Source organism: Zygotorulaspora mrakii, chromosome 5 (assembly GCF_013402915.1).
Source record: "Zygotorulaspora mrakii chromosome 5, complete sequence".
NCBI lineage: Eukaryota > Fungi > Ascomycota > Saccharomycetes > Saccharomycetales > Saccharomycetaceae > Zygotorulaspora > Zygotorulaspora mrakii.
The window spans coordinates 416200-433889 of NC_050723.1; the positions used below are offsets into that span (position 1 = coordinate 416200).

At 40.0% G+C, this 17690-nt stretch overlaps 6 protein-coding genes across 6 annotated transcripts; 1 reads left to right on the forward strand and 5 right to left on the reverse strand.

Moving 5' to 3' along the window:
- Positions 1–43: 43 nt before the first annotated feature.
- SEN1 (DNA/RNA helicase SEN1) lies at positions 44–6193 on the reverse strand (the record flags this gene model as incomplete). Its single annotated transcript, XM_037288948.1, has 1 exon — positions 44–6193. The coding sequence occupies one exon, from the start codon at positions 6191–6193 to the stop codon at positions 44–46; it is 6150 nt and encodes a 2049-aa protein (XP_037144843.1).
- Positions 6194–6676: 483 nt separating this feature from the next.
- On the reverse strand, positions 6677–8650 carry CRN1 (coronin; the record flags this gene model as incomplete). Its single annotated transcript, XM_037288949.1, has 1 exon — positions 6677–8650. The coding sequence occupies one exon, from the start codon at positions 8648–8650 to the stop codon at positions 6677–6679; it is 1974 nt and encodes a 657-aa protein (XP_037144844.1).
- A 716-nt stretch (positions 8651–9366) lies between these two features.
- On the reverse strand, positions 9367–11301 carry MAG2 (RING-type E3 ubiquitin transferase MAG2; the record flags this gene model as incomplete). Its single annotated transcript, XM_037288950.1, has 1 exon — positions 9367–11301. The coding sequence occupies one exon, from the start codon at positions 11299–11301 to the stop codon at positions 9367–9369; it is 1935 nt and encodes a 644-aa protein (XP_037144845.1).
- A 612-nt stretch (positions 11302–11913) lies between these two features.
- On the forward strand, positions 11914–12426 carry SPC2 (signal peptidase complex subunit SPC2; the record flags this gene model as incomplete). The annotated part of the gene is made up of 1 exon (XM_037288951.1): positions 11914–12426. One exon carries the CDS (start codon positions 11914–11916, stop codon positions 12424–12426), a length of 513 nt encoding a protein of 170 aa, XP_037144846.1.
- Positions 12427–12455: 29 nt separating this feature from the next.
- On the reverse strand, positions 12456–13433 carry TDA5 (Tda5p; the record flags this gene model as incomplete). The annotated part of the gene is made up of 1 exon (XM_037288952.1): positions 12456–13433. One exon carries the CDS (start codon positions 13431–13433, stop codon positions 12456–12458), a length of 978 nt encoding a protein of 325 aa, XP_037144847.1.
- A 159-nt stretch (positions 13434–13592) lies between these two features.
- TUS1 (Rho family guanine nucleotide exchange factor TUS1) lies at positions 13593–17576 on the reverse strand (the record flags this gene model as incomplete). Its single annotated transcript, XM_037288953.1, has 1 exon — positions 13593–17576. One exon carries the CDS (start codon positions 17574–17576, stop codon positions 13593–13595), a length of 3984 nt encoding a protein of 1327 aa, XP_037144848.1.
- Between the last annotated feature and the right edge of the window lie 114 nt (positions 17577–17690).

Sequence of the window (17690 nt, forward strand, 5' to 3'; positions counted from 1 at the left end):
CTGTTCGATGATTAAATTATGCATTTGTTTATCCACTTAAAATCTATCTATGGTGTGGTCTCTTCCTTGGAATGAAAGGATTTGAGGAATGACTTCTTCTGCCGGTAGCACTTCCATTGGTCGTGCCATTAGCTCTTCCTTTGACTTCCTGGTTTAACTTATTTATACTGCCGTGGGAATAGTTGGTGACGGGATTGTAGTCATCATTGTCATCATCAGTACCTGTCTCCTTGCCGTTTTCATCTTGTTGCCTATCAGTACTGCTATTGATATGTTTCGTTGACGAATATCTATGCTGATCATTATCTGTGGGGAGCCTAGGTACATACTCGTTTTCCTCGTCGCACAAAGCATCAGTTTGAGTATTTTTATTTAAATGTTGACTATTTCTTGTTGTCTCAGCTTTGTTCATGTTTCTTGTCGAATTTTCCTTTTGCTTTACGAAGGGAGTATGAGGTTTAGGCCCATCTACATGAGAGGTAGCACCGAAAATGGTAGACTTTTTCTTTTTCGAGCCAACTGCCGAGCTATTATCTCCTTTTCTGCCGTTTTTATGACCTCTTTCCTGCTTTTTTTGGTGATCGCGATCATCTTCAGGCTGACAGAGGGAAGACACAGTTTTCTCCCGAATGGTAGGATTATAATCATCATCCTTTGGAAGTGAATTTCCTAGATTCCTCAATTTACCTAGTATCTGTCGAGCCCTTTGGTTTCTGGAGTCTAAAAATCCAGCACATGCGTATTCCAAACAATTTCTTTGCTTCGCATTACTGATCAAATGTTTCCATAAGCTATTTTTGACTAAAGATTTTTGATGCCCTAATATCCACATGCTTGTCTTTGCTCTGGTCAGAGCAACATTCATTCTCCGGAAATCCTTTAAGAAACCAACACTTGACTTAGTATCATCGGCACGAACACATGAAATGATGATTATTTCTTTTTCTTGACCTTGAAATCCGTCAATAGTATTGAAATCCACGTATTGCATTATTGTGCTTCCGAAATACGATCCGAATTCTCTTCTCATCCGTAAAGTTTGCTCTTTATAAGGCGAAATTATTCCTATTTTATTAGAGAAATTCACTGATCTTTCAAATTTATTTAGCAAATTTTCCACCAGTTCAATAGCTACTCTAATTTCCTCAATGTTAACGTAGGACATACTCTTGGAATTTTGCCTTTCCTGACCTGTCACAATATCAAAAAACTTATAGGGCGATAGTGGATATAAAGAGTGCCATGGTCTGGCATTTAGAGCCTCCATATTGGGGCCATCCTTCAAACGACTATTATAAAACTCGGCAGACGGAAACTTGCTAATAGCCGGGTGCATACGATATTGTACGTCCAAAAGATAAGGACTGCTATTCTTTTCCATACGAACAAAGAGTGACTGGTTGTACTTGAAATCACTGGCAGCTCCTGAAAGAACGGTTGGGGGCAGTTGATTTGGATCACCAACCATAATACACCTTTTAGCACCGTACCTCAAAGGAATTAAGGAAGATAGTTCGGTACATTGGCAGGCCTCATCAATTATCACAGTGTCAAATCTGACTCCCAAAGAGGCTAGTACATCATGCGCAGACCCTGATAAAGTTGAGCATATTACACTACTACTGGCCAAAATCCTGGCCTGAGCATTACGTCTATCTAAATCTCTAGTCCTGTAGTTCACTGAATTTCTTTCTCTAATCTCGTCTCGCTCTCTTCCGAGCTGATTCAATTCCTTACTCAATTCTCTGATTGCCAGCTGCAACTTTGCCACGTCTGAAGTTGACATAGTAGTTGATGATGCATCATTCTGAGCATTCAATTTAGCTCTCAACTCTCTTCTTTTCGAGACAGCTGAGCCGAATTTCTTCTCAAGCTCAGGGTTTGCTGAGAACTCATAGTTTTTCTGGGCAAGTTGCTTTTCAACAAGCTCTTCCAGAGTAAGGTCCTTAATTGCCGCATTAACAGCGTCAGATCTACCCACACGAACTATATTAGGCTTAAATTGATCGCCATTTCTATCGATAATTCCATCCCTTAGCCGAATAACAATTTCATCTACAGCGGCATTACTAGGAGCACAAATGAGAATCTTCTGCTTTTTTAACAGTTGCTCCGTTGTTAAAGATGATTCACCACCTGCTGGGGCTTGTATAACGTTTGATGGGGTGATGTTGCGAGTCGAAAGAAAATAGCCAATAACACCCAAAATGGTCTTTGTCTTACCAGTACCAGGTGGCCCTTGAATTAAGGAAAATCCTTCTTTCGATACTGTGTTGACAATGGCCGCCGCCTGTGAAAGATTGAGTCGATATTTTTCTTTCACAACCTCGATTTCTTCATACGGAGCTTTACCTTGAGCGAGTGGTTGAGCACTTAACACTTGATCAACAAGGTTGTAGTACTGCAATCCCTCTAGTGAACTATATTCTCTTTCCACTGTGGTCATTTGCATTACTTTCACCGCATGAATCTCTGACCGCAGTGTGAGGAATTTGGAAAATTTATGGTTGCGGTGAATACGCAGAGTAACGTCAACATTGTCTCCCTTTGTGTTTTTTAGAGTTCGAATCTTTGCCAAGCAAGTATGGGGAGTGTTTTTGAAATCATCGTTTGTAAGTGTGGAACCAGGGATGTAATCTGGAAAATACCCCAAGACTATCAGGTCAGATTCTGTGATGCCTGAATCCTGTATAGACCTTTTGGCAGAAGCGTAAACTTCGTAAAAATCCGAAACAGCGGTTCGATTTCCAACAACAATACTGAAGGGCTTGAAATCTCCTCTATCACGAGCAGAACATAGGCCCTGCCAAGTCTCTAGGAGAAGCAAAGGTTTGATCACGTTTTGATATTCACCAACGGATTTGAAAGTATCGTTTACATTAGAATACTTTTCCAAACCTTCATCATCTGGATATTCGCTCTTGCGACAGTAGTTCCACAATAGAACTGTTTCATAGAATGGATTTAAATCAATGTTCAACCTCCTTCTCATATACTCTTCTTCCAATTTCGCCCGGTCAGCATTGGTTGTTTTAGATGCAACTTTACCATTAATATCCAATGTCTGAATACTCCTCGACTTGGATTTTGCTGTAGCAAATAGCTCCCTTGCTGTTTCAATGTCACCTTCGCTTTCATCGCTACTATCTTCGGTGTTTTTACCCGTATTGCTCCTGGGTTTTGTATGAAAAACTGTATTACTTGCAGGATGAACAACTCTATTATTTAGCAGTTGACGTCTCGCAAGCTCCATTTTGCTTATTGGCTTTTGTAATCTCGACTGCTGCAAATGTGCAGAGCTCCCATGTTGCAACGTTCCAAAAGAAGTTATCTTGGCCTGAGATGCCTTTGGTCTACCTGTTATAGAAGAAGAGGTAGCCTTTCTTTGCAAAAAGTCAGCTCTTGATTCAGATAAATCAACGGGTTGGGGGGAGGTGGTAGTGGAAGTTGAGGGAGTAGCACTAGCAGAGAGCTTCGTCTTGCGGTAAATTTCAGCCTCGTTTACAACTCTCTCTGTAATTTTGGAATTGAAGGACCGCGCCTTAGTCAAGATTTCCGCAGCCTGATGTTCAGATAGTTTATTTGAGAATTTTTTGGCTTTAGCAGCATACTTTGCCATGGTTTCCACGAGATCGTCACTAAAGGGAATTTTCTTTTCATTTGCAAGCTCAGATGTACTAACGATCAGTCGCACACAAGACTCGAGAAGGTCTTCATCACTTAATCTAAGCCAGTAAAGCATGTTTTTGACGGCATGCAAAACACTTTCAAATAAGATGTTTCCTGGTTCATTCAAAATATCGAGAAATGTCCTGTAGGAATCAACTAAATTTCTACTGAGTTCGAGAGTATCCTTGGTAAAGTTCTCAAGCTCAGAATATTCATATTTGGTGGCCCATCTTAGAGTGCAGCGGTATATTGTATCGAGAAATGACCAGGATAATTCCCAAAATTGGCATACTTCTGCATCTGTGTCATCGTTTTTCATAGTGGAATAATTTGAGAAGATACCACCTATTGGATCCGTAAATGCACTTACAATATCCATTAGCACCCGGATAGCCCTAGGGCATGGCTCATAATATTCGCACTTGATGAGCTGGCGCAGCACGAGATTTATTGCCCTTATATGCCCCGTCAGGTTGTTAGCTAAAATTGCTTGTATACCTTCGAGTCTCCCTTCAACATCGAACGTATCGTACAAAATATTCGTTGTAGCTTGATATAAATCGGTATTTGAAGAGAATATGCATGACCAAAAGCCCTGAGCTGCATCTCCATCAGCTAGAACTTTCGATAACTGATTGGGCAAAATGTCAGTAAATTTCCCTACCAGAATTGTACACAAGGGAAGAAAAAGATTGATGAGATTATTATGCTTCTGAACTTCTCTATCCTTGGAAGGTATGACTAGTAACCCATTTATATCCTCTAGTGACACTAGCAATTGTTTCGCAAACAATGGACCATCATGGAATGACCTCAAATCAAGCTTTTTAGTCAAGTTTTCCAGCAGTGTCTGCGAGAACGGCACTTCGCTTATACGTTTTCCCAAATAAAGCTTGTATGTTGCCTGGCAGAGAAGCAATATATCGAGATTGATACATTTCGTCAATACAGTCATGGCTGAGGTAGACACAGATATAGCAGATTCACCGAGTTCAGGATACAAAATATCAGGGCTAGTTGTTGATTTTAAAACCATATCTTGAACCAAAGGATTATTTAAAAGTGCTCGAGAGTCCGTTTTGGAGTAAAGCAGCGTCTCAAAATCATCTCTTTGATAAAGCATAGCCCTTTCCGCGTCCGTTATTGTTAGTACCGCAGATAATAGTGCTGTCGAAGAATTCATCAAACAAGCTTTGGGGATTGATTTCAATGACTTCTGATTTGCGATTACTCTCAAAAATGCCATTGAGACCTTTTTTACCATCTGAATTCGTTTTGCGGGGGAAAGGGAATGATAAAACGGTAAAGTCCATGAAACCATATCAGTAATAGACCCTGTTAACGATAAAATACCCTCGACATCATCATCCGGAATAATATTATTTTGAAGTCTAAGCAGCTTGTTTGAAAAAGTATCACGTTCAAAAAGTATATCAAGGACACTATGAAATGTGAACGGATCAATCTTGGTCCAAAACTCAGAGCCCAACTTTTCCAAAAACATGTTTAGGGCCCTTAATAGAAACTCTAGTGGCTTGTCGCGATATGTTTTTCCTAAATGATTATACCAAAGCCTGAAGATCGACTCAATTGGAAACCGTACAGTTTTCTTAAGAGATTCAAGATTCTTCGGAGTCTCAAAAAACTCAATGAAGACATCTTTATCAAAGAATGAAAAAATAGGAAGTAACTTTGACCAAAATTGTGAAACAACAAGCTCATTCCAGTTTGCAGGATTTTGTAAAAAAATTAAATGTATACTCATCTCTTCAATAATATCTGGAGTGACATTGGAGGCATTTGAATTGAAATTTTCTTTATGCAATTTTTTCAAAATACTTCTAGACCATTGAATCTGTTCCTGAGAGCCTTCACACCAACAAAATATGACGCCCGCAGTGAAAACTTTCACCAACTTAGAGTGATAAGGATCCAAAAAGGGTTGTTTGGACAGGTACATAAATTTAAAGATAGCATCAAATGTCATCTTAAAATCCTTATTCAATCGCAGCATGTGTGGATTACAGAGACACTCAAACATTGATAATTCGATGTCTCTAGTTACCTTAACGTCAGTATTTCCATTGATAGATATTTGCTGAAGTACAGGAAGAATGGCTTCTATCCTCCATATACACACAATGTCATTGAATCTTGCGACATGCTCATGGGGTACATGCCTTTGGATGGCGAAATGCTGCAACATCCTGCATTTTCCCCTGGCAAATTTCAAAATGCATTTCTCACACGTAGCTAAAGGTGGATTGAACTTATTTTTCAGCCATGTCACAGTTTGTTGCTCATTGAAAGAGAAGATAGTTAAACAAAAGATTGAAATGGGTTCAAGCACCGGATCACAAAATAGATGAAACCCCTTCGGAAGGTCTGCCAGTAATTTGAGCAGCTCGCCAAGAAGATTTGCCTCTGGTATATCAGTATTGGTTCCAGCGTAAACTTTATCGATCAACGGGATATACTTTTGAGCGGCCTCTTTCGCACTCATTTCCTCATCATCACCCCCCATTTAAAACTATGTCTATGTAGAGTAAAAAAAGGTCAAACCGGAGAGTTCACACGTTTCACTTTATAGAATTTACAAGGTTCTCTTTGCTTGGAGGTATTCTAGCGGCCAAATCTTGTACACTTGATCACTCCAGTTTGACTGAAGGGACTTACTATCGGTCAAGAGAAGCTCTAGGTTGAAGTAATGAGAAAAAAGGTCTTTTCGCACACCTTGCAAACGATAAAAGAGATGCTGCTTGCTTGAATAATCCCTGATACGTCTCTCAGACTCTAACTTGTATATTTTGGACGAAAAGTTTCATATTTTCTACAGGAACTCATCTCGGTTTTTTTCATGTCACCTCTAAAATTATTTTGGGAAAGAAGTGATCTTTAAGTAAACACGTGAAGAAGACGACCGAAATAACGTGGACTTATTCTATTGTTCATTTATTATATATTTATAGAGATGAAAAATATATATGATTGTAATGTTGAGTTGAGGTTACTTTTGCTGGATCAATTCTCCAATTTTGCTTTCAAGGTTTTGCAAACGATCATCTTTTTCGAGGTTCGATGCGATCAATGTGTTAACGACTTGCTCCAAGCTCTGGACCAAAGAAGACAGTTTCTCAACAGATTGCTTCAGGCCCAATGATTTCCCTGTGTTGCTTGAGGTACTAGCCGTACCAGCGGAAGGAGGTACAGTCGTTGTAGTGGCTTTAGAAACTTCGACGGCACGTGAACTTTTGTTCTCAGGGTCTTCAGCCTCAGCAACAGAGCTAGTTGCCACATTCGCCGATTTTTGAATTTCGCTAGAAGGATTTGTTGCCTCAGATACATGTTCTTGGGCCTCATTTACAGACTTTGAAGTTCTAGGGATAGTTTCTTCCTTTTCCAGTTTAGACTGTGCTTTTGCCATTGGTAATACTTCTGGTTCCTTCGGGGTCTCATCTTCTTCATCCCAACCAGAAGTGTCTCTTGAGGGATCCTCTGTATTGTTTTCAGAATCGAAATCCGACGACTTTTGAAGCATTTTGTTTACGGAGAGATCAGATTTGAAGTTTTCTTTCAAAGAGATTTTTGGTGGTTCGAAATCGAAGCTCTTTTTTTCAACTTGACTCTTCACCGGTTCAACGTGTTTCTTGGCAGTAGTTTCACTATTTACGCTAGGTGTTGGCTCCTTGGATTTTGGTGTTGGATCTACAGTTTTGGCAGACAGGTGGACTGCCTTTTTCGATTCATGGAATGTAGGGTCAGCTCCTTCGTACAATTTTCTCATACTCACAAGTATTGGTCCATCGACAGATTTGCCCGAGAACCATTCTTCGGAACTCAATGCAGGCTTATCAGAAGGTGCATCAGGGTAAATGTCTTCCTGAAATTCTTCAGATCTCCTTGGCACATAAAAGGACACCGGTTCAATGTATTGATCCACCACTGTCTTGAACCCCTTTACAACCTCATTCTCTTTGATATTTACGGTACGTTTTGGCGCCACAGCAAAACCTCTTTGAGGTTCAGTGGACTGATACTCGGACAACTCAAATAGCTCGTCATTTTGAAGTTCATAATAACGAATGTTACCATCACCCTTACCTGCCAAATAAAGAATTTTATTACTATCGTCATAAAAAGGCATTAAAATTCCCGAGGATTGATCAACTGTGTAGAAGCCTCCTAAATCCCCTTTCTCTAAATTGAAAGCATCCCAAATACCAATTTGACGATCACTCAATTTGGAAAATCCGGTAGTAGCAATCCGGTCACTATTACCTAGCCAAACAACTCTCTGGTTCTTTGCACCACTATGTGCTTGGCCTTCACACACGATTTTGTTAGCTCTTATATCCCAAACTCTCAGTTTTTTATCACGAGCTACCGTTGCTAAATAATTACCATCGTATGAAAAGGACATTGATGTAACCATATCCGGATGTTTCAGGGTCAGCTTGTTCTCACCGCTTTCCACATCCCAAAGCTTCACAGTGTAATCTAAAGACGATGAAGCCAAAACGTTTTGAGCAAGTGGATGGAAAAGAACATGACCAACTTTCCGTGAATGTCCTGAAAGCATTCTTGTAGGTTTCACATGGCTAATTTCATCGTTCTCATCAAGCGCATTGTGGAAAGAGTAGTTTTCAGGTATATCCCAAATACCAATTTTGGAATCATCAGATCCAGAAGCCAATCTGCGATCATTGAAGGGATCGAAATCTGTGTCCAAAACTTGGGCAGTGTGGCCTCTGAAGAGCGGAACTTGGTCAGGAGACTTACCAACTTCATTCAAAGGGATTACAGCAAATGCACCACCTCCGGAGGCGTTCCAATTGACAGCTAAGAATTTACCATTCGTTTTGATTAAATTTGAGTCCCATGCGTTATTGGTAACTTTTACATTTTCGTACTGCAATTCCTTCTTTGCAGCTTGGCCAAACACATGCCTGTATTTGGATGCACGAACAAATTTTCCACTCATTGTGTCAACCTCGTATTGACTTCAGCTATTCTTAATGTTTTAATTGAGCTTCTTTGGCAATCAAAATAAACATGCCTTTGGTGTTCTTTTTTCATCGGATTTCCCCTTTCACCGAACATTCTTTAAAAAAAAGCTTGGATTATCTAGCAGATATAACAGTGCTACTAAGGGCAGGAGCACTTGCGAAATGGCCTAAGAAGTTTTTCGCAAGCACGTATATCAGGCTAACCATTGTTCCGTCTTTTGTATCTTTGCTTGAACTCTCAGTCTCCATAGGCAATAAGTCAACCGCCTAGGAACTTCGGAGCTCTTCTTGTAATCTTTGTAAACCTGGTCTACCTCTATTGCAAATTTTTCCACTAGACAAAAGCCAGTCTTGTGAGGGCGTAACAGTCCCTGAATGATTACTGAAGAGAGATATTGCATTATTATTGTTAGCCCCAGAATTACGCAGAGCTTCAAGACGTTTTCTGGTGCATAATCGTGCCCAGCCGTTATTCCAGAAGCGTGCAAATATAATCTCTAATGCACGAAATTTTACTGTTTTAAACGATCACTAACTTCGTTAGTGATCGTCTACGAAAGTATTCAAGTTCTTCTTTACTACTCACCATATAGCTGTTGCCAGCGCGCAGGAATAATGTATATGCATTTCACCGATCAATAGTTATATAAATCGATTGTTGACTGGTGCTATATTGATGCTATTAATCATGCTAATATGTTTGATGTGTATTACTGAGGAGCATTACTTTGCCCTTGTTTTTTTTATTCTTTTTCCCTTTTTGGCCCGATGACCTAGAATTAGAGCTTTCTGATTCCTGCATTCTCTGTAGCAACATTGCTTCAAACTCTTGATTTTCTTGCGAGGTCTGCTTATCCTGCTGCAACGAAATGGATGTACCCCATATAGTTCTTTCTACATAGCCTTTTTTGAGTCCAGAGCCTTCATTGGTCGTAGCTTCACGTTGTTTCGGGGACAATGCTTCCAAAGAAATTTGATGGTTCCCATATTCCATAAATTCAGGTACTAGCGGATTATCCCCATTTTCACGTCTATAGAATTCCTCATGTTCTTTTTCAATTTTCATTTGGTACATTGCTTTCTCTTTGTCCTCTTTCTGCTTCTTTAAATGCAATTTCTTGCGACGCTTTTTCAGTTCGCCAATGAACTGTTGTTCAACTGCTTTCGGAATTATCATGTTATCGCGCCAGTCTAAGTCGATGAAAGCTATTTCTGTCCCTAGAGGTAAATGACCGAAATATTTATATCTTGACAGGAGATCCTCCGTCACTGACGTGCCATAATGGATATTCTCTGCTACCATTGAGAGCTCTTCGGGAAAACAACAATACTGATGATATGCATTCAGCAGAATTTTCACATCCAATGGTGAAAGGAAAAATTTCGTTGAAGATTGAAATGCTGTTTGATAGAAGAAAAATGCAGAGTTATCGTTGTACTTTTCTCTTAAGTTACAACCCAGATTAACATTTGATAAAGACCGAGCAATGTCAGGTTGAGATACTTGTTGCTCAGATATAGACTTAATTCGGGATTCCAACTCTTTTACTGCCAACTTGTAAAATTTACCATTATCGCTGTAGAGAATTCTATCAATTTCATATTGTGTATTGATATCATCTATGTCTTTCCGTAACATTTCAATTGTTTTTTCTGGATTGCACTTCATGATATGGGCGTATTTAGATAGCGAGTCAAATTCAGCAGGCGGAAAATTACCGGTGCGAGAAGGATCGATTTCCAATTCAACTGGTAACGGAAGAATGGAATCATGCGGTTTGCACATTAACGACAACTTTATTCTAGAATTCGGTTGTGGTGCTTCATTGGGAATGTCTTCTTCGAATATAACCGACTTTATTTTATTCTGGCGGATGATGTTTCCACATAGTGGGCACTCCTTGAGTTTTCGCCTCCTGCTATATTCATTAGTAGTATCCTTCGTGACTTCTTCTATCGAGAAGAAGTTTATGAGGCAACTGTAACAAAAAATGTGACCACAAGCGACCATTTGAGGGGCCACAGGCTCCTCTAGGCATATTGGGCATTTTTGGCCCCTGGGTACAATGACTCTAACAATATTTTCCTGTGGAATAGGAACGTCAGGGTGATTTCCTTGCTCCTTATACTCAAATCTGTCATCAACTAGCAGGCGATAATTAGCATTGATGAAAGAATCACCAGTAAGATGAATGGCGTTATCTGATTTGTTTCTACGTCTTGCGAGTTCCCTACTATCCCCTAATCTGTCCCTTTCAATCTCAGGTAGCTGAAACTGCAGTAGATGATTTATAGACACTTGAGCTTTACCACCTCTGAATTTATAGTTACCGCTATTAAGTTCCTCTTGGATTGAGAAATCCAAGTCGTAGCCTAATGCAGAGCTGTTGCTACCATTTTGGTTCTTGTACTTCTGTTGATTCTTGTGCTGCCTATGATTATGTCCATGGAATCCACCTCTGCTTGCTCTTCCACTATTATCCGCCTGCGGCTTCTCCTCACCATGTTTCTTAGATTTGATACCACTTCGATGCACCGGCTTCTTTCCACCCTTCTTGCCACTATTGCTGGAACTATCTGGTGAATCTGAGCCACCAGAATTATTGAGTCCCATACCTATATCCATATGGCTTTTTGATCCTCAGACAGCGTCGCGAGTGCAAAGTGGCCAAGCTCGTTATATAACACGATAAAACTTGGCTACAGCTTTCCCCTTTCTGCTAGTCTAAAATACAAGCACCTGTCTGAACACCCAGATACGTCCTAGCAAAGCGTGAGAAACTCGACAGATGGTTGCAATCAATCCACTATACCACTGCCTTCTTTTCAGTGAATTAACTCTTGAACCTTTTTTCAGCGAACAATCCGAAATGTTACCTTGATTGACCACGTTCGAAGTGTCAACGTGCACAATAAGATTAATTGAGGATTATAGAAAAGTGATAATTGTACGCCAAGCAGTGAATCCACGTCAAACGCCAACTCGAGCAGATTATAAATGCTAATAGTAATAGTTTTCACCTTATGCTAGCTTTCTTTATACGCTTATCCGCTAAGCATCACGTAGAGTGTCTTCACGTGATATGTTAACAAGCGCTCAAATACTCCATGACGGCTAAAAACTAGAAACACCACCTCATGGGAAGAGAACCAGTATATATATCACCCAAGTACTATCCCGTTTCCTTTACAAGAGTTTTTTTCACCTAATCACTGAGAGGAAAATAGTATCGCTGAAATGAGCAAGCCAATAAACTCCTATTCTATTCCTGAGCTGCGTCAAACGCTGGATGAGTCGCTTCCTGTTGTATTCGCAAAGTTGAATTATAAGCAGTCGTTTGGCCTTATTGATGGAAAACTTTCAATTGGCTACTTGATTGCTGTGGTAGCTGCAGCAAGTTTTTTTTTGGATAAAAAGTTTGCCTACAAGGAAGTAGTAGGTTACCAAACACTATTGGTAGGCGCATATACGATTCTTTCTATTGCATTTTGGTATTATACCAAATATGTGGAAAAAGGTATCAAATACATCGGTATTAAAAAGGATGGAAATAGGCTGTACGTAAAGACCGACTTCGAAGATGGTAGGCCTGAGTACCAGGTTGAGTTAAAAAATGGTAAAGGCGTTGAGCTAAAGATAGCGTTACCGGTGAATGAAGTATTTAATGAGGCAGGTTATTTACAAAATAATCTTTTCTATCAATGGGTTGAGAAGCAGGTCAAAAATCTTGAAACCAAGAAGACCCAGTGATATGTATCTTGAATAATGTTTATGTAGCGTCAATCGTCTGGTAAACAATCATCTAGCTGTGCGAATTTACGGGCTAAGATCTGCACTGCGTAAGGTAGTGACATCAACAGAGATATCAAATTGGAATAAAATGGAGCACACAAGTCACCTCTTTGGCCCTTTTCACACCTATCAACAATACTCTTTGCCAGGGCGTCACAATCAACCACAGGTGCAAAGAACTGACGAGGTGGTGTAAATCCCCCAAACAGATCGGTATTCAACTGACCCGGAACAACCAAAAGAGTTCGTATATTGGATATATGCCTACTTTCCAATTCGAAGCAGTAGGATCTATGAAGGGCAATAAGCGCGGCTTTACTGCTTGCGTATGGCGCTACTTTTGAAGCTGACAGAATTGCTAGTGTGCTTGCAACGTTTACTATATAACATTGATCCAAATTATTCTCTTTTGGAGCAAATGCCTGTATGATTTTGGTTGGGGCCAAAGTATTGACAGAGAGTATGTGTTCAAAAGCTTTGCCATGTAACTTTTGGAATTGCTGATATTTCGACCTCATACCAGCGTTATTTACAACAAGATGAACCGGACCATCACAATCCCTCTGGATCTTTTTTATCATTTCATCTCTCTCTGAAGAGATTCCCAAATCGCACTTATATGTTTTTATTCTTTTATCTGCGATCGGCGATTCATTTAAATCAATATTGAAGATTGTAAGGTCTTTGTATCGTGAAAGAAGTTCTTTGATTATGGCATGACCCAATCCACTGCTGCCGCCGGTAATCACCACTCTAGCATTTTTAATATGTTCGATTGTAACCCACAAATTAGCTCCATGACATTTGAACCTAGTATTCACCTTCAGCAGAATGAAGAGCGAAACTGAGTATAACACGCAGAAACACCACACCAGTCTCGACTTAATTCTACATAGGAAGCACAGCAAAAAAGGACACTTGACAACAGGAAGAAAAACCCACTGAATAACCCAATCTACACTCATTCGTTTCCTATCGATTTTTATCTCATTTCTGAGGAAAAGCCGGTTTAAAAGCTCAAATACCCGCTACAAAAAAAAAGCTGCATATAAAAGTTACAATGTTATATTATGCCAAATATCGGCTAATCTCAGCAGCTTTGCTTAGCTACTAGTATAAAAGTTTTACATAGACATGGAGAGGCTAGAAGCTTTGGGAATGCATGCCAGCAGGAGCTGTCTGTTGGCTATATTAGGATGACTCAAAGCGATTACAGTTGCGTGATTCTGACTGCAACTCAGGAGTTTTACCTTTTTACCTTTGATGATTTGAATGGGCACCAAGTTCCCTAGAACCTGCTTCGGCTGCATTAGATTGTAAACTTGAACCAAATTATCACCTATCAAGGTAAGATATCCCATATGATAAGATGCTCCGGTACAGTAAAAATCGAGAACCAGAATATCTTGCTTCCAGTCACTGATTTGTCCATGGCAATCGATTTTAACTACAGCCTCGTCATATATTAGTAGAAATTCAGTAGTGCCTTTTAACTGAAAACAAGTGATGGGTTTTGTTTTATTAGTAGCAACATCCTTCTTAACATATTCCGCCATCTTTTGTATAGATGAATCCTTTTTCGACGAGGATTCTACCGCAGTTCTGAAGGGATTGGAGCTTAAATGCGGGTGTCTCATATAGCTTGACATTGCATGATCATTTAAAAAACTAGGAAGTGTTATTCCATCGTCATTAAATGAATCATGATACAGAAAAGCACCTTTGGACGTACAAGCGACAAAGCATTTCTTAAATATCACAATGTCATCAATTTCCGGTATGTTCAGGCCATTATTAAAAACTGGTAATTTATACACCTTGTAAACTTTGAAAAACTGCAATATTTTTGTCAATCTATCAAATTCTGGTGTTAATACAAAAATCTTGCCCTTTCTCTCGAAAAATAAATGTCTAGAATTACCAAAGTCCTCCGCAAACTTGAAGCATCGAACTTTATCCCTCAAGATAACCCCGACTATTCGATTGTGCTTGAGATACTTCCCTGGATTAAAATAAGCCCCTACAATACTAGCAATGTTAAAATAACACAAAATCCTGTTATCCAGGACAAAAACTAAACCCAAATTTGAGTTTACTTCGATTTGCCTCACGTCGTTTGTTTGTAGTACTCTTATAAGCCTAGATGCCCCGTTACCCTCGCGCCTAAGTAAGACACCATAATCTGTCGCCACTAAAAGAAAACTTTGTCCTTCAAATTCGAAGTAAGAGGAGCAAAAGATAGTTGTGGGCCATGTGTTAACTACAGAATTTAAATCGTTCATTTCGATTTCGTAGTGTTTCAAAGCGATATCGATATCCGACCCTTCAGGCGCGACGGGCAGATTTACGGGTGCATCCTTTTCTGAATATGAGAACTCAGTACTAAGAACTTGTAAATCAAGCCCAACTTTAGACTTATGATCACTGGAAACTTTGAAACAGTTCATTATCGCTGAAGTCCAGCGCTGACAATCTTCAGATGAATTTAGGTAAAAAGTAAAGGATTCATTAGTTGCTGTGTTCCTGATTTTAAAGGAAAATTCGGCAGAGCTTGAAGTCTCATTAGATATTTCCGTGCCTGTACTTGCCAGAGCATCAAAAGCTGAAGTAGGTCTCGCCACCATGATTGTACTGCTTTTCAGTTGGGGGCGAACAGCAGACAAGGGCGTAAGGCTAGATGCTTTACCAAATCTTATCATTGAGTCTCTCTGGCTACCTGTAGCACTTTGAGGAATGTCCTGTATTTTCCTCTGTTCTAGACTGAGATAATCTATTGGTATCGGGCGTTCAGCCAGCTTGTACCTCTTCTGATCGCCTTTGTTTACAATTTCTGTGATTAAAAAGTAATTGTCAAGCAAAACAATGTAAACTTGGGAATAATCAACCCATAATTCTCTTCTCTTCATAACTATTCCAGAATATATCAATCTACGATGAGGATCCCTCAAACCTAGATCCAGTCTATCTTGTTTCAGTCTCTCAGCCTCCTCGTGATCCTTAGTTGCTAAATTCACGTAGCCAACAGTGTTACTGCCACCACTATTCCTAAAAACCAGCTGTTCTGAAAATCGCATCAATTTTTGTTTATCGACAGCATCACCATGCGCACGATCAACTTCTACACTCAAATTCTCTATCTGCGCTATAAGTAGCTCGAGGTAAGCATAATCTTCAGAGGAACGCTCTGTGTTCTTTAATATAGAGTTCAAGGTGATCGGTAAATTCTGCAACGACTTGAAAAACCCTCCGAAAAAAATGACATCATGATACATCTTGGAGCGACTGATCTCAGGTGAGTTGTCCACATCTCTTAACCATTGAGCGAATCGAGTATTATGCCGTTTTTCCCACGTTATAATATCATGAACTTTAGCCATTGAGCAGGCATAGTTCAGGTACAGATCGTGTGCTTCATTGCACCATTTCAGATATATTTTTCCTATGCCATCAATGAACTTACCTCGCGTTTTCAACTTCCAGAGAATAGGTGAGAGCAAATACTCTTTATGCAGGTGAATCATTGGCTCAAAAATATCAAATGCATTTTTTGCGAAGTCGGGCTCATTTGGGAGCAGCTCCGGGTCATATCGTTTTCCATATATTTCAACAGCAGCGTTGGCCATATTCAGAGATCTCTCCTCCAGTATTATTAAATCAAATATAAAGCTTTGACGCTGTACTTCACGCGGGTTTATATCAGCTATTTCTTCAGGTGTTAGCTTCCAGTAGTCTGCCCATACACCGACGGATTTGTCAATCAACTCTGAAAGTTTAATTTCTTGTCTATTCTCTGAAGGTAAGCGATTCACACAAGTTAAAGAGTAGCAAAGAGTGAAATCTGTAGAGCCATAATTTGCATCAATAAATGAATAACAAGGTAACAGCTCTGTAAATATACCACTTGTGTTTAGGCCAGCTACTATTATAGTAATTTCTTCATCATTGTCCGGTTCAAATCGAACGGCTTTTTGAGTGACCAAAGACTCAATAATTCGGTCCACGTTGGAGTCTATGGTGTCTTGATCAAAACTTTTTGGCAATTGAAATTCCAAAAGTAGTTGCACCATCTGAAAAAACTCTATCTTTCCGAAAACACATTCATTAAACCATTCAAAATAAACTTTCAAGACCCATTCGTAAATGTCAGACAGCCGATACACACTGTAACATTGGTAAAGTTTGTTCTCATCCAGGGAATCAATACTAAAGGGCTGAGTTGGTGCTGTGATACTGGGTGCCTGTTCTAAGGGTTTGCCCCCAAGAAATGAATTAAAGCTGCTATGTCGTGCTTCAGAATTGTTAAACGCGTAGTTTGTATCAGAATAGTAGCTATCGATGCTATCAGACACTCGACTGTGATTGCTAACGTCACGAGTTTTGTTGTGCAGTGTTGGAGGGGGCAAATTATACAGTTCCAAGAAGTCGGTAGTTGCTGATTTCCTCCCATCTGGTGTCGGAAGTGGGGGCAGGGCTCTTGTGTGGTAGGCAGTATTGTCGAAAGAAATATACGGCATACTTTCATTTGAGGTCTTGGTCTTTACGCCATTATCCTTCGCGCTCCCCCTAACAATACTCAAATCTGGATCCCCGATGAACGGTGATCTATATACTCTTGAATTCACCCCTTCCTTTTGAAAACCTTGCTCTATTTCAGCTTCGCCGACAAATGGAGAACTATATGATGCATTTGGGCTTGACTTGCCCAGGGTAGTTCCAAACCTGGGCGGTGTATGGGGTGTGGACCTCGGGACTGTGGAGAGTTCATTCAATATTTGTCGATTCCTTGGTTGCGGCGGCGGTGGCGGTGGTGGTCGCATTCTGGCAGAACTGGAAGGTGAGGTTACGTACAAATCTGGTTGCTCATACCTTGATGACAATGTGGTTCCTGAAGAAGTATGTTCCTGCTCACTAACATAAGATAAGCTTTGGTCGTGCCCACTTACAGGAGTCCAACCTATAGGTAATTCAGTGCTGCTTCTGTGAGATTTAGATCGTTCTTTAAATGTAGCCCCAGTAGTATTTAAAGGTGGTAATTTTGGAAGCGGTATGATTTCCCTCTTTAAAGGGGCTGAAAATCTGGCATTATAGTTTGAGCCATTCTCATTCATGACTGAATAAGCAACAGATGATTAAATCAAAGCTCTCTTTGTCTTGACAGATGATTGAAAGGAAGACCTTTATTTGGGAAACAACAGCGACAAGACGTCAAAGACCTCAGGTAG